Source organism: Pyrgilauda ruficollis, unplaced genomic scaffold, assembly GCF_017590135.1.
Source record: "Pyrgilauda ruficollis isolate IOZ18807 unplaced genomic scaffold, ASM1759013v1 scaffold9, whole genome shotgun sequence".
Taxonomy (NCBI): domain Eukaryota; kingdom Metazoa; phylum Chordata; class Aves; order Passeriformes; family Passeridae; genus Pyrgilauda; species Pyrgilauda ruficollis.
In genome coordinates, this window is record NW_024531043.1 from 9,165,433 (window position 1) to 9,186,471 (window position 21,039).

The following is a 21,039-nucleotide window of genomic DNA, read 5'->3' on the forward strand; positions in this document are numbered from 1 at the left end:
CCCAAAACTTTCTGCATGTCCTTCGTGACATGGCCAAGGGTGTCCAGTGGGATCCCAGTGCCTCAGGGCAGCATCCAGACCCCCACCCACTCTGTGAGACATCACTGGGCTGGGCTGGCATGGGAAGGGGCAATGCTGAGTTCAGGGGGTACAGGGGGAGCCAGCACTGGCTCCTGTGGGGTGACACAGAGAGGGGAGATGTCCCCAGGGCCGTGCCAGGTCACCTCATGTCCCAGCAGGGCTCAGATGCCTCCCTCCCACGGGAGCAGGGGCCACTGTGGGGCTGCACCAGGGCAGGACCTGGCACTCAGAGCCAAGCCAGTGACTTTGGGCCACCATCCCACAGCAGGGCATGCAGTGTTATCCAGCCCTCACCCTGCCCTGCATGGCTGCAGCCTGTGGCCAGAGTGTCTGCAAACAGATTTCACATTTCACATTTAAAAATACAGAACAATTGTTATCAAGGTTATATTGAATGCTAGATCTTCCCACGGAACTACTTTATCATGTTCAAAAATATTTAATCCCAGCAATTTTCACATTGTTCTTATAAAAACAGACATGTATGAAGGGAAATGAAATGCTTCGTACATTTTTTGGGTCTTTTTTTTTCTCTTTTTTTTTTCCTCTTTTTTTTTTTTTTTTTTTTAACCATTACAAATTACAAACACACATTCGTTGTTTTGAAAGGAAAACCCCTAAATCCCAGCTGTACACCGCAGAGCTGCACCAACCACCCCGAGCTCACCCAGCCTCCTGCACTTGCCATTCTTCTACAAGGACAAAAGAAGGACACCAGCAGCCAAGGACGTGGCCGTGCCTTCCCTGCCCTCCCCAGGGGCTGGCTGGGAGACAGCAGGGACAGTGGTGGCCCTTTGGGGTCCGTGTCCCCACTGCTGTGTGGCTCTGGCAGGGGTGATGCAGTGAAGGAGTGCAGGGATGGCGAGGGTGGGACTGAGGGTGATTTCTGCCAGTTCTGCTCCCCACAGAGCTCCTGTGCTGAAGCCTCCACACATCCCACCTGCCTCTCCTTCCCAACAGCTCCACCTTCATCCCCTGCCGAGCTGGGGGTCCCAGCCAGGTGTGGATGCACAGCACAGCCCGCCAGGACCCCTCCTGCAGCAGGAGCCAGGGAGCCCAGCCCATCCTGCTTACCCTGAGATGCTGCCAGGGGCAAAGAGCGACCCTCGGCCGTGCCGGGTCAGGGTGATCCTGGCAGGGTGACGGGAAGTGCTGCTGGAGAGGAACAACGGGCAGAGAGCAGAGGGGCACCAGCTGGGAGCTCTGCTTACTCGAGGGTGGCTTCCAGGGCGGCTTCCAGGGCTCCCAGCTGTGCTGGGCTGGTGGCTGGGTGGCAATGGTTGGTGCTTCTCCGCAGAGCATCACCCCAGACTACTGGCTCGCTGCCTCTCCACATCCAAAGCGAAGTGGAAAAAGAAAGCAGCACGTACCTCGTGTGTGCCAGGCTGTCCCTGAGCCCTGCAGCGAGGACAGTCCCTCTGCCAGTGCCCCCCGAGCCCCCCGGGGGAGGGTCCCACTGTGGGAGCCGGGAGCTGCGGGGTGGGACCCTGTGGGGGACCCTGCACTAGCTCAGCTCCCAGCAATCAACCGCAGGCTCTTGCAATGGAGACATCTTTAATTTTTAACAACATCAGAACCGCAAAAATCCCCCTGCGTCTGTGTGGGCAGTGCCGAGGGACTCTCTGCCATGGAGGGGGACATTCTGCCATGGAGGGGGACACAGCAGTGCCCCCGTGCCCCCCTGGCCTCACCAGGACCCAGCTCTGCCCCGGCTCCAGCTGCTGCCTGTGCCCAGGGCTGGGCAGCACACCTATCGCAGTTTAAATAGAATAAATACAGTGAAGAAAACAGTAAAATCTTCAATAGAGAGGCAAAAGGAAAGACAACAGCAGGTCCGGGGGTCCAACCAAACTCCACGTGGTCTCTGGATTAGTTACTGAGGAAGTTCTATGAGAGCACATTAAGTTCACTGCTGGAGACTCTCTTACCGCTGTCCTTATATCGAAACCTCGTATTCTCGTGTTTCCTGCAAGCAAGGAAAAGCCAGTTGAGGGCAGCAGCTGCATTTCAGGATCATCTCCCCATTCCCAGGCAGCAAGAGATATCCTGGGCGTTGTTTAGTTCCCAGGCGAGTGATGACTTCGCAGCCAGGACCTCTCAGCCCCCTGTGCCTCCCAAGCCACACGGATGGACTCGTGTCCCTTTGCTCCCACAGGGCCTGGCTGGACTCATCCCGTGGCTGCCCAACCAGCCAAGCCCCTCAGGAGTGTCCCTAGAGAGGACAGGCACAGCAGAACTCACCCCTGTCTCATAAATCGGGTTGTCAAACTCCGTTTCTACCGTGATCTGGCTGTAGGGGTGGGAGTACATGAGGGGCAGGCGGAGGCTGGAGTAGTACCGACACCTGCGGGGAGAGCCGCAGTCACTGGGCTGCACGGGCTGATTCCAGAACCACATCCCCCCGGCCCAGCTCCTCCCAGCGCCCCAGAGCACTCCCAGCACCATGCCCGGGGCTGTGGCTGCTGAGGGCGATGCTGAGCCAGCCCTGGCCGTGCCCCCGCTCTGTGGCAGCCCCACCTGGTGAGATAGATGTACGCTCCTCCCAGCAGCAGGGAGATGATCAGCACCGGGATGAAGATGGCCAAGGCCATATTTCCCCCCTCGAGCGACGTCTCTGCAGCAGCTTCTGCTACTGAAAGGACGAGATCTATTATGTTGGCATTTGCAGGCATCGGGTGATCCCCTCTCTGCCTCTCCCCCTCCTCCCAGGCTCCACCAGGGTTCTGCACATCCAGGAAACCCACGTCACTCACCTTCGAGAGCATGTTCAAAGCTGTCTTGGTTCACTGGAAGAGAGATGGAGAGTTACCGGTCTGTAGCTGGGTTTGACTGGGTGCTGGCAGCTGTTTCCTGCTGGAAACCCCAACCCTGGGACCTCCTGCCCTGTTTGGTCCCAAACCACACTGTGAACTCCCAGCTTCTAATAAGCTCTTGGTGTCTGTAAGCATGTGGCCAGGACTGAGCAGGCTGGGCTGAGCAGAGCCCAGATCCAGAGAAGCTCCAGCTCTCAGCTGAGTTCAGCTCCCAGCTGGGGCTGCAGCCAGACCACGGTCCCTGGGCCGTCCCAGGCTGGGGACAGAGGTGTTTGCTGTCCCCTTGCCCCCCTCCCCTTCCCTGTTACCTTTGCAGATGGGCAGGGGGCCGCTCCAGTGGGATGGCTGGCCCAGGATGCATTTGATGGTCACCTCCCCCATCAATTCAAAACCTTCATAGCACATGAAAGTCAGGGACTCTCCTGGCAGGTAGAGGCGCTTGTATAGAATTTGGTATCCATTTTCTGGCAGTCCTGGGTTATCACAGGCCAGTGACTCCTCAGCTGAAAGGGAATGAAACACATCCAGGGTGAGCATGAGGGAGAGAAGGAGCCTGGGGGCAGTGAGGAAGCACCCAAGCTCTCACTCCCATCTGCTTCCAGGTAGCTCAAGGATCTGCACCACCCCCACAACTGGGCAGGGTCCTGGCTGCAGGAAGATCACCCAGGACACCCAGAGAGGAGCTGGACTGCAGGGGAGCAGGAGAGACCACCCAGACTTACAGACACAGTGCGGGAGCCGCGAGGTCCAGATGGGGGTGCCGGTCTCACGGCTGTAGCAGGTGAGCAGGGAGCTGCCCTCCAGCACGAAGCCGGGGTTGCAGGTGTACTGGATGGTGGTGCCCACCAGCAGCACCGGGTCTGAGATGAGGCGGGTGGAGTGCTCCACCTCCCCCGGGTCCGTGCAGTACATAACTAGGGAGAGAGGATGGCTGAGGGAAGCCCCTCGGAGCAGGAGCTCCTCGAGCTGGGAGCACCTTGGAGCTGGGAGCCCCTTGGAGCTGGGAGCACCTTGGAGCTGGGGCCCCTTGGAGCTAGGAGCCCCTCAGAGCTTGGAGCACCTTGGAGCTGGGAGCACCTTGGAGCTGGGGCCCCTTGGAGCTTGGAGCCCCTGGGAGCGGGACCAGCGCTGTTACAGGGCGTGGGACAGGGACAGCAGCATCTTCCTGTGGGGCACTTACTCTTTTCACAGAAGGGGGGGTCGCTGCTCCAGCTGAGGTCCCACTGGCAGGTGAGGGTGTCACTGCCCACGATGTCATAGCCCGGGTCACACTGGTAGGTGATCTTGGCCCCTCTCACCAGCTCTGTGTGTGACGTGGTCTTCCAGCCGTTCTGGATCTCGGGCAGGTCAGAGCAGGAGTCGTTGCGGGACACCTCTGCAGCCCAGAGGGATCCTGGCTGTCACCCACTGAGCAGGACCCCTGGCACAGCCCTGCCCAGAGCCACCCCAGCTGGACACACAGCTCTTCCCAAAGGCCTGTCCCTCCCCACAGCTCCACAAATGGCACAGCTGGTGTGCAGGCAGCATCCCCTGGGCACAGGGAAAGGGCAGCAATGAGGGACAGGGGCTCTTTGAAGCCTCCCCAGCTGTGACGCTACAGGCAGAGAGGGCTGGGCTGGTGAAAATGTCTGTGCTGGGGTCAGGATAACCTCGGAGCACCAGGCTCAGCTCCAGCTGTGGGTGCAGGAGAGATGCCAGCACCACGGTCACAGCAGAGCTGGTTTGCTCATGGGAGGATTTGTTCCCTGCTTCCCCCAGGCTGGTTTGCTCAGGTGAGGGGCTGTACCGTGCCCTCCCCAGCCCCGTGTGCTGCAGAGCACTGAGGAGGGCCCTGCAGCCTCCCAGGTGCTCTGCATTGCAGCTCACTCTGTTTGTCGTAGCCAGGGCTGTCAGCAGCGCAAGGAAAACATGCCTGGAAGGAGTCTGGCACTGGAAGCAGGGTGGGGAAGAGGTAGCCATGAGGATGGAATGCCCCTCTCAGTCCTTGTCCCTGCCATGGGCACCCACAGCCCCAGTCTGGCAGGCAGAGCTGCCCCGAAGGACAATGGAACAGATGTCTCCAGGAGTGCTCTGGAGCACAGAGATGGGGACATCCATCTCAGGAGCCCTCCCAGGGACTGGCTTCAGTGACCACCCCTGCCTGACAGGGTGTCTGTGGGGATCCTTCATCCCTGTTTCCAGCAATTTCTTTCCCTCTGGGCCAGAGCAGGGCTAACAGGGACCAAACCTGCCTTGCTGCCAGCCTGAAGGAGGGGACACATACAGGGACCCCCCAGAAGTGACTGACCCAGAGACCTGCAGCTGGGCTGGGGGTCCTGCAGGAGGTTCAGGGTGGGATGAGAAGGGGGTGCTGGTGCCACAGTGACTCTCCCTGCTTCCAGACCCTGCACCTGGACAGTCTGGGCTGGCTGTGTGTCACACCCTCACACCAGCACCCTGCTCTTGTACCTATGTAGTTCATGATGAATCCTTGTCCCTTCCCAAAGATGAGCCCAGCAGGGTCTGAGTGGAACTGGATGGTGAGGTCGGGGCTGGAGGAGTAGAGCTTCTGGGGGCCGCTGCTGCCCACATACTGCCCCAGGATGCGGGAGGAGAGCTCGTCCCCGTCGTAGATGGTGAGGATGTCGCTGTTGGTGATGTTCAGGCTGAGAGGAGAGTTTGGTTAGAGAACAGACTGTGCCGGGAGCCCAGGCAGGCCACAGCAGTGCAGGGCTCAAGGGACAGCCAGGTCCTTCTGGGTCACCTCCCTCCGGGTCACCTCCCTCCGGGGGGTTCGATGCCGGGCTCCCGGGTCCCCGCGCTTGCAAGTGCCGGTCCACAAGAGCCGCGCTTGTCCCCGCGGCCACCAGAGCGCAGTGGCGGCACGCGGATGGCAGGGACGGCCGGGGACACCGGGCAGGGATGGCTGCAGCCTCTGTCCACCCCGGGAATGCGGCTGCCCTGGAGCCGAAGGGGACGGGGGGGCTCGTAGCTATCCCCCCGGTCCGAGGCCAAGGGCAGGGGATGGATGCACACGCCAGGGGACACAGCTCTGGTGTCGGGGGCGTTCTCTGGGTGCCGGGGCTGGCAGTGTGGGTGACCGATCACACCGACCCCGAGGGTGGGCAGCGACACCCCTTCCCTGCTCGCTGTTCTGCCGTGTCCACGCCCCAGCAAGGCTCTCCAGGGCTGGGAGCACAGCCGGCACCGGCAGGGACTGGGGCAGGGACAAACCTCCTCCTTCCCCGGGAGAGGAGAGCACCAGGATGCTCCCAGCCATACAGGAGATGCCTGAGCTGATCCCCAAATGTTTTATTAGGAATGTTCTTGGAGGGAGCCCAGCTAATCCCCGTGGCAAGCTGACATTTGTAGTAAATCTCTGCTTTCTGTCAAACACGATTTTCTCAGTGACATTTATGCCTGATGACTTCAAATCACTTGGCCTCCAGTTCTGCTCAGCCCTAGCACCCACAGAGCTGGGAGAGGTGTGCAGGGAGCTTCAACTTGGGATTTTATGGGGAGCTTTTAAAATCTTTATGACTCTAAGCCTCTTCTTGAAACACGTCCTCCTCTTGAAAACCCAAAATAGCATCAAAGGAGGCTCCCGCTGCAGCAGCAGAATTTCCATGCCAAGAACTCTCAGCCTGGCATTGGATCCCATTCCCCTCTGACCCCAGCACATTCAGCCTGGGCTTGCTGAGTGGCTCTGCTCCCTTAGTGCCTGTATTTCACATTGAGCCCAGGATTGAGCTGTTTCCATCCCATGGATGCCTCCAGGCTCTCCTAACCCCACATGACCCAGCTCCTGACGTGCTGGGTGTCACCCCAGAAGCACATGGCCATGTGCTGCTGTGGCACCGCTCCCTGTGGAGAATTCCAAAGCTGTTGGAGCAGCAATTCACTGCTGCTATGGATCCTGTAATGGTGCTTTGAACTCAGGGAGCACCACTCAGTCCTGCCCAGGGTGCCAAGTGCGTCAAAGGGGATTATGGAAGCTCTGAGGGGGAGAACAGGGCATAGGAAGACTCTTCTCTGTTAGGGAGGTGAGGCCCTGGCACAGGTTGCCCAGAGAAGCTGTGGCTGCCCCATCATTGGAAATGTCCAAGGCCAGGCTGGAAGGGACTTGGAGGAACCTGGGATAGTGGAAGGTGTCCCTGCCCATGGGAAATCAGCTTTAAGGTCCCTCACACCCAAACTGCTCTGGGATTCTGTGATTCCACGGTGGAGGCAAGGGGAGCAGGATACTGCAGCAAAACGAGACAAGCACTTCTGGGGCAGAGACAGACACTGAGCTCCTGGACTACTCACAGCTGGATGTCCAGAAAGAGCCGCTTCTCCTCGCCCACGTGGATCCTCCAGATGCAATCCTCCCCCTCCGTGTAGGGCTCCGGCCAGTTGGGGGACAGGATCACCCCGGCCACAGCACTCAGCTCCCCTCCACACGTGGCTGTGGGGGCAAGGGGTAGGCAGGGCTCAGCGGGGACCCAGGGCTGTCACCCCACACCCCGCAGTGCCCACGGGCAGGGCTGACCTCGGCACAGCGGCTCCGTGTCGTTCCAGTAGGGGTCCCGCATGTTGATGCACTCGATGACAGCAGGGCCCTGCTCCAGGGAGTGCCCGGGGTCACAGGTGAACTCCACAGTGGTGCCCAGGTTGTAGGTGGGGTCAGAAGTGGTGAAGTTCCCGTTCTGGATGTAGGGCTCGTAGCAGTGGCCCCGCTCAAAGGCTGGAAGAGATCCCTGTTAGCTGTAGGGACACGGAGGTTCTCCCTTCTCGCTGAGCTTCCCCAGGCCCTGCTGCTGTCCCCATGAGAACCTGACCCCTGCATCCCCACTGCATGGTTGGCCTCTTCCAGGGAGTTTTACAGGATTAACAACAATTTATCCATTCTGAGCCACACAGGCCTCACCAAACCCCACTGCCGTGGTGGTTCAGCACTAGGGATGTGCTCAGGGCACTGCCAGGCACTTGTGTTTCCTGTGGATGCCATGGGACAGAGAGAGGGACACGGCAAGTGTCTCTCACAGCGGCTTGTGAGAATTTTTAGGGAGCTGTAAGGATGTGATAACCTGTTCAGTATAAACAATCTGCAGGTGGCGTTTTTCTACTTCGCCTTTCCGTTCTTCTCAAGGACAGAGTGTGAGGAAGATGTTTTTGTTAGTTAGCCAATCAAACAGAATCTATCGTATCACTCTGTATAAACCGCGCGGTTCTCTTGAATAAAGCCTTCTTTGCTCTTTCTACAATCCTGCCTGTTCCTGTGTTATTCTCGGTGTAAGAGTGACAGTTTCCCAAGCTGGGGATGCCAAGCCATCCACCTTGGGATTGCTCAGGCCCACAGGGCTCAATCCTGCAGTGGGACTCACGTAAATGACAACAGCAGCTACAGAGGGTCACCGAGCCTGCCCACGCTGGGGACAGCCAGGACCCTTCCCGCAGCCACATCTGTGTAGCTGCCCCAGGGGCTGGGTGTCCTGGCTGAGCCAGACACTGCCCTCAGCTCCCAGCACGGGCACACAGCACCTTCGAAGCGGATGTTGAAGGCGGTGGCGGCGGCGGGCTCCTCGGCGAGGAAGTCAATCCTGATGGAGGAGCCGTCGCTGATGACGCCCTCGAAGGGAACGCTGTCGGCGCGCAGGGAGTCGTAGAGCACGGCCGAGCGGTTGGTGTCCCCGCTGTACACCACCATCCTGCGGGGACACGGGGCATGGCACACGGGACAGCGCCCCTGAGTCCCTCCCGGACACAAGGGGGGTGAGCTGGAGCAGCTGGGACAAGCTGGGAGATTCCAGGTTTTGGTGTATTCTGGGGTTTTCTCTCCGAGATAGATATGGAGGGGTTGGAGCGTGTCCAGGGATGGGAATGGAGCTGGGAAGGGGCTGGAGCATCAGGAGCAGCTGAGGGAGCTGGGAAAGGGGCTCAGCCTGGGGAAAAGGAGGCTCAGGGGGGACCTTCTGGCTCAGCACAACTCTCTGACAGGAGGGGACAGCCTGGGGAGGGTCAGGCTCTGCTCCCAGGGAAGAAGGGACAGGATGAGAGGAAATGGCTTGTGTCAAGGAAGGTTTGGACTGGATATCAAGGATATCAGGGAAAATTTCTTTCCTAAAAGGGCTGACAAGCATTGAAACAGGCAGCCAGGGGCAGTGGTGGAGTTCCCATCCCTGGGGGGTTTAACAGTCATGTAAATGTGGAGACATAGTTTAGTGGTAGCCTTGATAGTGCTGGGGGACAGCTGAACTCAATGATCTCAGAGGGCTTTCCCAACCCAAATAATTCCATTTTTATATATTTAGTGCCCAGCAAAGAGCCCTGCTCCTCGCCCCATGCAGAAGAAGTCCCCTGGGATCTCTCTGCAGTCCCGGGGCTGTGAGGAAACAGCTCCTGGAGCCTCACCTGTCCTTCTCAGTCAGCAGGAGCTTCTCAAAGTGCAGGTGCAGCTTCTGGCCCGGGGGGGCCCCGATGGCCCACACGCAGTACATGCTGCCAGACTGGTTCCCGCTGTAGCTGGGGGACAGCACGCGGCCGATGGTGGCATTGTGCACTGTCCCTCCACAGGGAGCTGCAACACAGAGCACAGCCCCGCTGCGATGGGCACGGTGGCATTTGTGCTGCCCTCTGCCCAGCTCTCCTACAAGTGCCCAGGGCATAAACTTCTTGCCTGTCTCTGCTTTGCTCTGTCTGTATGTATTTATACTCACAAATGCGTATTTATACTCACAGCAGACATAAAATCTTAATTTCCTTTCCCTTTGCTGCCTAACGAGGGGACAGATTCTGCTGACAGACCACTTGTGCACCTCAGGCCATGCTCTGTGCAGGGCTGGGCATTGCTCCACACCCCCTTAAGACAACATTCATCTCATGGGGCAAAGACAAGGACTCATATTTTCCTCTGTGGAGCCCAGTTTCCCACCACGGGGCTGGCACGTGCAGGTACCTGAGCAGATGGGCTCGGGGCTGCTCCAGTGTGGCCGGGATGCATTGATGCAGGTCAGCATGCGGGGGCCCTGCAGCTCGTAGCCCAGGTGACAGTGGAAGTGAGCGATGCCACCCGAGTGCAGATCCATCACCGTCACCTCTCCGAAGTCAGGCCTCCGTGGGAAGTTGCAGCTCAGCATAAACACTGGAACAGGCACACGTTGGGAGCTCAGGGCTCAGCTGCTCCCAGCCACCCCGTGGGGACGTGCTGGATGTGCCCACGTGTCACACAGAGCAGCAGCAGAGCACCACCAACCCCCCACTGCCGCTGCTTCCCCACCTGTTACTGCTCCTGCCCAGACCCAGTTTCTATTTTAAAAATAATTTGCTGGAACTCATTTATTTTTTAAAGCTCTTGGAGGTAAAAAATAGACCGGCAGTGTGAGTGTGTGCAGGAGGAGCTGCTGCACGGGGACAGAAACGGGGCAAGGAGGGTGTGAGAGGCACAGCCAGCACTGGGGTTGGGGACACCAGGGCACGCTGAACCCTCTACCCTGGGCACAACACCTCAACCCACCCCGGCCCGTGCTCTGGGGGTGAAACAGGAGCGTGGCTGCTCTGTGGGGGCACAGCCCACTGGTTTGACCCTGCAGCCAAGTGGGACTGACCCCAAACCCCCCTGCCCACGCTGGGGACACACCCACCCTGGTAGTGGAGCTGGAAGGTCCCCACCACGTCGTCCTGGAAGGTGCGGAAGTAGACGGAGATGGTGTTGGTGGGGCTGCGGATCACCTGTCCTTCCACCAGAAGGGTCTGGTTGGCCAAGACCACCAGGGCATCGCCGTCCACGCCACGGATGGACAGAACTTCCCCATCTGACAGGTTCACGCTCTTCACCTGCGGGGAGCAGAGACCTGTGAGCTGTGGGGACCCCAGTGGTCACATCCCAGCCCAGCAGAGCATCGCACAGTGCTGCAACAAAACCAGGGCACTCCTCAGGGTTTGGTGCTCACCACCCACCCTGTGCACCAGGAAACCTCCCCAGGATCCCTCACCCCACTGGGGAACGCTTGGGGAGCCACTCAGCAAGTGCATCTAATGAGTGGTTCCAAAAGGCTTTAATTATTATTTGGAAATAGCTGAGCAGTAACCTCACATTTACATTTCACGTCCATTTAGCTTAATAAATGGGCTCATATTTCAGCAGAAAGATGCTCATCAGACCGTTTGTTTCCCTGAGTGTGTGAGGCCCGGGGCTCTATATTTAGCAGCAGCCCAGCCGTGATTGGGAGCGCTCCCGACGATGTTGTGACTGCAGGGATTTGTGGCTGTTGTCACCGCCGTGCCCACCTCCCCCTGGCACACAGGGCTGGCGTGTGCCCTACTCCAAGGGCACTGCATGCAGCCACCCCCAGCCCTCAGCATCCTGAGCCTGCTCCTGAAGGAAATCCCTGGAAAAGTTTGTTCCTCACTGCAAAGCTGGATTAACATCCCCAGGCTGGTTCAGAGCATGCCTGGGCTCACCCCAGCCCATGTTTCAATCCAAGAGGAGCTGATTTTGCCTTATTTTTCCAGCTGGGTCCTAGCAGGGAAAAGCATTGTCTGGAGCATGAGCCACGTGCAACTCTGACCCCAAACCTGCCCTGGGTAATTTCTTTATTTCCAGATATTGCCCAAAAACGTGCCCCCCCTCAGCATGGCCAGCACACACTGCGGCTGGTGGGGTGGCTCAGATCTGGCTATAAATAAATGGGATGAATTAAGTGTTATTTGGGTGAATTATTTGGAGTCCAAGGATCCAAGAAGGCTCTATTCAATGCCAGAAATTTCCCCCAGCTCCCACTGGGACAGAGCTTTGCTTCTCCAGCTGGGTCTGGCTCCCTGCAAAGATTTTTCCAAGGTGTTTCTAACAGATTTTGCTCTGCAATAGCTTGAAGCCAAACCTGTTCCCCAGCTGGGTCCCTCCAGTGCTGGTGGCACCACGCACATGACAGAGAGCCAAATCACTCTGGGAAATTGGGAAGGGGATTCAGGGGAGCAGCTGGAGCAGGCAGAGCTCTGCAGAAGGGAAGAAGCTGGGGAGCAGTGCTGGGTGTCACGGGACACACACACACTCAGCTCCACCACCAGCCTCCACTCGGTGAAGCCAGGGGAGCAGGGTGTCACCACAAGTGCCATTCCCTGTGCCAGCAGCAGGCTGGCATTCCCAGAGGAGCCTGGAGTAAGCAGCGAGTGCAGACACTGCCGTGGCCCCGTGCCAGGGACCGTCAGCCCTGCGAGAGGGACCATATGTGCGAGCTCCTGCCAGGGGCTGGGAGCACGGGCTCTGACTTCAATCACTGCCTGCACCCACAGCAGCTCCTCCAGAGCCTTGGGAAGGCAGCAGGGATCCTCGACTCAGGCTGCCAGCCTCGCTCACCCACTGCAAAAACCTCTTCAGGGAAATTCTATATCCTGCCAAGAAGATTCAAACATTTTAAAAATAAATATAAGTTCACGAAGCATTTGGAGAGCTGGCTGCTCCCAGCTCCCAGGGCTGGCACAGGCAGGGACGCAGCTCTCCCTGGAATGCTTTGAGGGGTGCAAGGAGGGGCAGTGAGCTGAGCAGGGACCCTGAGCTCTCACACAGCCCAGGGCAGCTCCCAGCCTTTCCCAGGATCATGCCTGACATCCAGGCTTTGTGTCCTCCCTGCAGTGAGTGAGGATCTGGCTCCAAAGGAAGTGGAGTGTCCCCATGTCCTCCTGCATGGCTCCCAGTGCCTGCAGGAGCAGTTTTGGGCAGGGCTGGAATACCACAGGCATTTCTGCCACCACCAGACTGTCCCACAGCCCCTGCAGGGAGAGGTGAGCGCCCATGCAGGGGCTCCTGTCCCAGGGGCTTCTCTCTGCTCCTGCAGATGCCTTTAATGAGATCCCCAGGGTAAGAGGCAGCACCTCCCTTGCCACAGGAGCTGGGAATCCAACCCAAACCCCTCTGATGGGACCCCACACCCCACGTTATCCAGTGAATATCCTTTGGAATTCACCTCTGAGCCCCGAGCCCGTGGTGCTGCAGCACAGGGCACTGCCAGCTGCAGATGAGGCCATGCTCCACCAGCACCGACCTGCTGTTGCGATTTAATTTGTCTGAAACGCTCCAAAGCATCAGCAAAGCAAAATGCAAAGCTTGGGGGGGGTGAAGAGGCCAATTTTATGCTCCATTAAAACCTCGGCTCGCAACAGAGTGAGGTCAGGAGTGGTGTCACCTGATGGATTATGGACAGAGGCGAATTTACAGCAGAGCAGCCTGTCTTCAGCACCCTGTGGATCTGAGGAGACAGTTGCTGTGTCCAGTTACTTCTCCACTGCCATGGAGAAGTGGCTGAGCTGTTCAGACCCTCCAGTGCTCAGCCTGTACCACTGCTGCTCCCAGGGCCACCTCCCCACCAGGGCTGGCAGCCACGGTGGCCTCGTGGCCAGCCCCTGCCTGTGCCCACCTGGGGGACAGAGGGGACAACCCCACTGGAACTCCAGCTCCTTTTAATGCACGCTTTTAATTACACAAATTCAAAGTGAAGGGATCTAAATTGGATGCAAATGGTGACAGGGAGAAAACACAAGAAAGGATTGCAGGCAGCATGGAGACCCTGGGCTGGTTTCACCTGGAGAGGGTTTGGAATGGGCAGAGTCCCCTGCCCTCCTGGCAGCCTCACCAGGCTGAGGGATGCTCACTTTGGGGGGAGCTGATGGTGCAGTGGTGCACATCAGCTTGGGTGAGACCCCCTGCTCTGACGGGTGGGCATTTGCTGGGCACCTGCCCCAGCCAGAGAAGAAACCTGGGCTGCCCTCCTGGGCTTCCTCACCCTCAGAGCCACCCAAACCCCTCCCAGCAAACAGGGGGTGCAGAGGGCAGGGAGCTGGTGGCCCCATCCCACCAAGTGCCTTTTTAACAACCTGCTGCCAGCGCCTCTTGGTTAAATTAATTGCGTGACATTTAAAGAGTTTGATCATCGCTGACATTCAGGATGTTCCAGCTCGCTCATTGAGTTCATTTATTACAAAGCCTCAGAAAAAAATCTATTTTTTTCCCCAGAAAGAGCTATTTTATCAAATGAAGGTGCCCAGGGCAGAGGTGCCCAAGGCTTGGCATGATTTGCTGCAGTGACCAGTTGTGGTATTCACATTCTCTGGAAAAATCCCTTTGCCCAGGATTTTTCTCCTGGGAAGCTGAGAAGCCTCAGAGAAAAAGGAAAATATTATCTCATTTGCTTCTGTGTTTTGCTGCTTTGGAATGTGGTTGGAGATTGTTTACCAACAGGTGGTTGTTTCATTGGGCTTCTGATGTGAATTGTTTTAACTTATTGGCCAACTGGGGCCAAGCTGTGTTGAGACTCTGGAAAGAGTCACGAGTTTTCATTATCTTTTTAGCATTGTGTAAGTATCCTTTCTGTATTCTTTACTACAGTATAGTTTAGCATTCTTTAATACAATATGGTACCATAAAATAATAAATTAGCCTTCTGAGAACACGGAGTCAGATTCATCATTCCTTCCTTCCTCTGGGGGCAACGCAAATACAACAACCAATTGTATTGTTACCAATACAACCAACAATATACAATAAAACCCATGACCAATAAACAATCTGGCTGTGGGCACAGCCCCGGGCAGGGCTCACCTGGAGCTCGACGCCGTAGCCGGTGTAGACGGTGACGTTGTAGGTGCACTGCAGGTACCCGTGCAGGGGCAGCGGGGGGTAATCCGTGGAGTCGATGTAGCCCTCGGGCTCGTGGAAGCTCATGCTGCAGAGCACTGAGGGGACACACAGCGGGGTCACACCCAGGGCACTTCGCTCCAACCCCCCAAAACCCAGCAGTCCCTGCCCCACCAGTGATCCCACGGAATTACAGAATGACAGAGTGGTTTGGGTTGGAAGGGACACTAAAGCCCAGCCCTTGTCATGGGCAGGGACACCTTCCACTAGACTAGGGTTCTCCAAGCCCCGTCCAACCCAGCCTCGGACGCTTCCAGGGATCCAGGAGCAGCCAGAGCTTCTCTGAGCAACCTCTTCCAGGGCCTCACCACCCTTACAGGGAGGAATTTCTCCCCAGTATCCCATCTAACCCTTCTCTCTGGCAGTGGGAAGCCATTCCCCCTTCTCCTGACACTCCAGCCCCTTATTTAAATTCCCTCTCCTGCTCTCTTAAAGCCCCTTTAGGAACTGGAAGGAGCTCTAAGCTCTTCCTGAAGCCTTCTCCCAGCTCTCCCAGCCAGGACAAGTGTTTCCTCCCTCCAACCACAAAATACATGAAGAGCAGATTTTAGGTAGCCCCCAAACCCGGGTGTTGGCCTGATTTTGGGGTGGCTGCCTAAACACAGGCATGCTGTGCTCCCCACCAGTGCCACAGCCCCGTGCCCGTGCTCGGCTCAGCTCACCCGGGGTGGGCTCCGTGGTGGTGACAGTGGTGGTGACGATGGTGGACGTGGTGGTTTCCTGGCTCTCCTCTGGCGCAGAGCCGTGCGCGTCCCTCTCCGCGCCCTTGGTTGGGATAACGGCAGCACCAGCGGGAGCCGCGCTCGGAGCCTCCCCAGCACCCCCTGTGCTGTCAGGAAAGGGCTGGGGGAAGGCTGGGGGCAGGGTGGAAGGGGAGATCTGCAGAGTAGGGCGGCTGGTGGTGGCCTGCTCCACCCAGGGCAGCTCTGGGGGGCTCTGCTCTGTGTCCTCTGCTGGCACCCGCAGCCCTGGGGCGGCCGTGGGGAGCCTGGGGCTCCGTGGGCTGGCTGGGGAGGCAGTCCCAGGGGGCCCTGCCGGGGTGGGCTTCAGCCTTGGGTGTTTCCTTCCCGTGTTTACTTGCTTTAGAGTCGGTGGCTTTTTCTTGACAGGGGAAGTTTGTTTGGCATCGGGTCTGGGGGCAGAGGTGGCCGTGGGCAGGGGCAGCGTGGTCACCTCTGGGGCTGGCAGGAGGTTGAGGGCAGTGCCCTTCCCCTGCTCCCCAGCTCCAGGGTCTGAACCCAGGGCATGCCCAAAATCCTCAGCTCCACCAGTCAAAGCCGTGCTGTGTCCCGGCTCTGCAGCTCCACCAACCATCTTCTCCACAGGTTCATCTTCAGCCAGAGGGTCCGGGCTGGCCGGCACCAGTGCTGCCCCCGATCCGCTGTCTGCAAGAAACAGGGAGAAGTGGGACTTGGGCAAAGCTGGGCATGAAATTAGACAATTTTTGTGCTGCTGGTGTGAAATCAGCCCCCTGGGAAGCTGCAGGAACACCCACCACTTCCCAAAGAAGGAACAAGAGGCCCCCACAGCACAACACACCCGCCGCGGCACAGCCCCCCAGGCACCGCCGTGTTGGGCAAACCCAACCCAACATTCGTTGGGAACAGGGATGGGCAGGAAAGAGGGAGTGACCAAAGCCACCCAGCACTGCTCTGGCCTTGGGGTAATTGCATAAATACAGATTTATCCCTGCTGTGAGGTGACCTGGCTGTGATCCATGGGCTGGAATTCGCCGTGAGCTCTGCGCGATGCCGCAAAGCGCCCGAGAGTCAACGCTTTCCATGGAAACAGCAGTTGCCAGGGAAAGCAACTTAATGCACGGTACTTAAAGACCATAACTCCAGCCCCCTCATGTCCCCTGGGAGGGTTTGGAACCCATGGAACGCAGGGTCTCTGTCCCTCTGTGGGCACAGGGGGTCTGCAATCCCCCAGCCCCACTGCTGGCCTGGGGCTGCCAGGCACCAGCTGAGCCCTAAAGCAGCTCCAGCTGCTGTGACATGCCTGTGGTGGCAGCCAGGACACGCGGCCACCACAGCACCAGCTCTCCATGGGATGGGGGCTGGAGCAGCAGTCAGGGTTTCCTTCCCAAGCAGACTCCAGGTAAACCTCGGCTCACCTTGGTAGTACAGCTGCTTTAAACAGAAGCACAACTCTTGGGGTGCATTTAACGTGATGTTTTCTGTCTCAAATTCTACTAATTAAGGTAGGACTGGAATGAAAAGGGGGGGGGAAAAATGGAGCTTTTGTATGTGAATCCTGAAACACAGGGACACTGTGGGTGCCACTGCCCAGAGGGCCCGAGGGAGGGCACAAGCAGCCTGTGCAGAGGGACTGAGCAGCGCTGAAAACTGACTTTGCTCCATCTCCTGGAAAACAGAAGCAGTTTCTGGCAAGAACCAAAGACAAGGAACGCAACAGGGAAAGGCAAAAGCTGGTGAATTAGCCTGAAGGATGGAGCTGCCAAAACTCTGGCAGTCCCTACACTGCTCCTCGGTCCAGGAGAGTCCTCGGACATTCTGCTGGTGCCTGGGCAGCTCCTTTGCCCCTGGGACAGAGCTGTGCCTGCCCCAAGCCACTTCACCCTGCTGCCACCACCCTGCTGCAGCCACCAGCAAACCTGTCCCTGGCCTCTCCTGCTGTTTGCCACAAGTTAAAGCACTAATTCCTCAATTAGCAAGTGGTTCAGCAAATTCATCACCCATCCCCTGAGCGCATTAGGAGACATTTCACACACATCATCTGCAACCATCAGCTTGTGTCAGGTCTGAATAATCTCCCCCCAGGAAGGATGAGTGCCTCAGTGTCCCCACACTTCTGGGGGCGACCAGAAGGTTCCACACCAGGAGCTTCCACACCCTCTGCTTGTTTCTTGGTGTGTCTGCTTCCCTCTCCATCTCAGCCTCCATGGGCACCCTGCCGTGGGCTGATGGGGGGAATGTCCCCAAGGCTGTGCCAGTGGCAGCTCTCCTTCCCTGAGAAGTTTTGCAGGGCTCTTCTCTTCCTCCCCCACCCCAAGCCTGGGAGGAGCAGTCGGTGGCTGCTCTCCCATGGCCCAGGTAACAGTTTTAGGGCTCTGCAGCAAAAGGTTTTGTCCGTGATGGGAGAGGATGAGGCTCTCAGACAGAGGGGAGGAAGCACAGCCCTGGCAGGGAAGGGGGCTCGCTGGCTGGTAGGACATGGTGGGACATTCTGGGACATTTTGGGACATTCTGGGGCATTCTGGGGCATTCTGGGGCACTGGCTCACAGCAGGACAGTCAAAGATCCTGAGTCCTTAAAGCTGACACATTCCCAAAAACACCAACCCTGCAACCCCGGGTTATTTGTCATGTGAGCCCTGATTCTTAATGGATTGTGCCTTTAAACCATATTTTATGCTTTTGGAAAGCTGACTAATTCCTTATTAGATCCTTTGCCAGGATGCATTTACTCGATTCTGTCTTTAACAAAGCATGAAATAAAACACTCTGTAAAGCGACTCCTTAATGAGACACTAAACATGCTGGGGTTTGTAAAGGGCAAACACATTCCAGGGAAGGGAGAGGGCAGAACACAGCCGGGCTGGAGCAGGGGAGGGGCAGGCACAGAGCATCCGGGATCGATAAGGGCTTATTCCACATTACCAGGAAGAGAATTGATTGTGGATCTCAGCTCCTGATTGATCGCCGCCCCCAAAGCCGAGCTGTGCTCCAGCACCTCCCTGGGCTCCCCATGGACCTGGGTGCTGCCCCAGAGCCCCCAGAGCCCCCTGCCCACTCATTCCTGCCTGGAGACCTGCCTGTTTAGGAAGCAGAACTGAGCATCCCCATCCGTAAGGAAGGATTGCAGAGGGTTTCCATGTTTGCAGGGCCAGGGTGGGATTTGGTAAAATCCTTTCCACACTGATCTGAATTCCAGATGCCACCCCACCACCTCCGAGGCCCATGGGGTGATCATGGCCACACAGGACCCTGCCCAGCTGCCAAAACCCATCCTGCTCTGCTCGAGTGATCAATCCAGAGCTGCTGGAAGAGAAATGGTCACCTTGAATGGTCTGACCTTGATCTAATCTGGAGGAAATAAACACTATTGAGATGCACAAGGGGTTTATCTTGTACCTCCATCAGGAGCTCTCCTCGGGCAGTTTGGCACTGGGCAGCCTTCTCCAAACCCATGGAAAGCTCCCTGGTGGCCCTGCAGCCCTCGCTACTCCCGAGGGTGGCACGGGGGGCTCTGTGCTCTGCCTGGCAGCGTGGTGAGCACAGCAGCTGCTCCTGCAGGATGGGCCAGGCAGGGCCGGGACAGTTTGGGGCACAAAGTGACCTTAAGACAGAAGGACAGCTGGTGTCCAGGTCTATTCTGGGCCGTGCCTGGGTGTGTGCAAACACTGCAGGAAGCTGGGCTCCGGGGAGGGAGGATGCCTCCATCCAGCCTCAGCCCCCACAGTTTATACTTAGCCAAGGCGGAAGCGCGGGTGCTGAGCCTGGGCTGTGTGTGGGAGCTGCCAGAGGGGCACAGCCCCATCCCAGGGCTGGGCTGGTGGCACCAGGCTCTGGAGAGGCAGCAGGACAGGGCAGCAGCTCCTGGAGCATCTCCTCACACGCAGACACGGCACTGGGTGTTGGCAGAGAACCAAGCACCCACCCACCTGCAGCAACAGCACAGAGGCACCAAAATCCTCCTCCCCAGCCCCAAAGCTTCATCCCCAAGTGAGAGGGTCCCCAGGACCCACAGCCAGGCTGGTGTCCCGTGGGCAGCTGTGCCCAACACACGGCTGCTGCTCCAGAGGTGCTGTGGCACCAGGAGAATCTGATTGCCAAGATACCTCAGCCAGAGGGGTTTAGAGGAATTAGAGAGCTGCAAATGCCTGATAAAAGGCTGCTGGAATAATCACAAAGGCCTCGTTTCGCTGCTGTGCTCCTGAAAGAGCCAAAGCAGGAGTAGCCCTATCACAGCTCCCGTTACTAATGCCGATGGTATCGCCGGAGCACTGCTCCAGGGAGGGCAGCGGGATTGCTCCAGCTCAGGAATCACTGTCCAGAAGGGTTTAGGATCTGATTGTAGCAGAAATGAATAAAGCTGATCCAGGCACTATTAGTGGTGATGTTCAGCTCTGCATGTCAGGCTCAGGCACATTCAGGGATGCTGGGCTGGGATAATCCTGCCCGGAGATGCTGCTGGCATCATACCCAAGCCCTTGTGGAGAGCTGGGGTTTATCCTGCACTGCCCAGCACCCTCTGCACGCAGGCTGAGCCCCTGGAGTTCCCCATTCCACATGGCTGATGCAGCAGGGTTGGCAGGAGCTGCCGTGCACCTCTGTGGAGGAGCAGGATCACTCCTGCTGGGGACGAGTTCATCCAGATCTTGGATAAATTAGGAAGATTGAGACAGGTCCTGGTGTAATCCTTCATCCCCAGGGGGCTGGGGGTGGGAAGGGGCACCCTGGACACCTTCTGCTCTCCTACTCTTTCCCATGCCAACCTCCAGTGTGTGCAACACACGTTTCACCCTCAGGGAGGAAAACAGGGTTTGGGTGGGAAGAGAAAAAGCAGGTTGTGTCCATCAACACACTTGGCTGTGATTGGTTTGGCTTCAGATTTTAAAAGCCTTTGGCCTTGAATCTCGAAGAGCAGAAAACCCTTAACTGAAACAATCTTTCATTTCCCGAACGTCCCCGCAGGCGGATGGATGCAGCCTCTGCCTCCGAGCAGCAGATGCGAATCCCAGGTTTCCCCGCAGTCACAGTTTCAGCAGACCAAGTTTTTCCAACAGGAAAGGAAAAAAAACCAAACGTTTTCCTCAAGAGCATCCTGTCAGCTCCCCCTCTAAGCAAATAAAACCGTGGCAATCCGCTGTGGGTGAGTCATTCCCGTGGGAGCTCCGGGAAGCGCAGCCGGAGCCGGCGCTGCCCGCGGCTTCGGAGCCGCTCCCGGCAAAGGTGAGACGGGGACGGGAGTGTTAAAAATAGGTTAGAAAACTCTTGTAAAATAGATGATGGATCGTTGAGTATGTACTGTTTGTTGTGTGGAAAATGCATATTTTATGACTGGCTTTTCGCAAATATTAAAATGAATATTGTATGTGTTGTGTTAGAAAGTTATGCTGTATTAATTTTCTTAAGTAGTATGTTAAATACAGTTTTAGGTTATAACATAATGTTGAAACTGTGCTATGTGGGATACTGTTAAATACAGTTTTAGGTTATAACATAATGTTGAAATAGAAACTATGCTATGTGGGATACTTTTTTTTTCTAAAGAAAAGACTTGCACTGAGATAGCAGCCACAGGACACGTAAATCTTCTAGAGAAAGAGAATTTATCAGAATTTATCTCATTATCAGAAGAAATTAACTTCTCCCTGCCTTGCTCAACCCTGAAGACGCCTTTAGGATTAAGAGGAAGAAGTTGACACTGACCAGACAGAATCCTTTGTTTGAATGGAACTTATGCATCATGTATGAAGTGTATGACTATGCAACAGGCTATTGCTTTTAAGGGTTAATTCTCTGTTAAC

The 21,039-nt window shown here is 57.0% G+C and overlaps 1 protein-coding gene across 1 annotated transcript in view; it reads right to left on the reverse strand.

Moving 5' to 3' along the window:
* Positions 1 to 1,927: 1,927 nt before the first annotated feature.
* SEZ6L (seizure related 6 homolog like) overlaps positions 1,928 to 21,039 on the reverse strand; it is a 39,584-nt gene continuing 20,472 nt past the window's right edge. The window contains 18 exon segments of the mRNA XM_041489147.1: positions 1,928 to 2,047; positions 2,323 to 2,425; positions 2,599 to 2,713; positions 2,835 to 2,867; positions 3,203 to 3,397; positions 3,617 to 3,808; positions 4,075 to 4,269; positions 5,343 to 5,539; positions 7,182 to 7,320; positions 7,405 to 7,599; positions 8,397 to 8,563; positions 9,267 to 9,432; positions 9,811 to 9,996; positions 10,496 to 10,688; positions 14,449 to 14,582; positions 15,207 to 15,950; positions 15,953 to 15,983; positions 15,986 to 16,041. Of these exon segments, the coding sequence (XP_041345081.1) occupies positions 2,018 to 2,047; positions 2,323 to 2,425; positions 2,599 to 2,713; positions 2,835 to 2,867; positions 3,203 to 3,397; positions 3,617 to 3,808; positions 4,075 to 4,269; positions 5,343 to 5,539; positions 7,182 to 7,320; positions 7,405 to 7,599; positions 8,397 to 8,563; positions 9,267 to 9,432; positions 9,811 to 9,996; positions 10,496 to 10,688; positions 14,449 to 14,582; positions 15,207 to 15,950; positions 15,953 to 15,983; positions 15,986 to 16,041 (3,071 nt within the window). The 3' untranslated portion in view covers positions 1,928 to 2,017.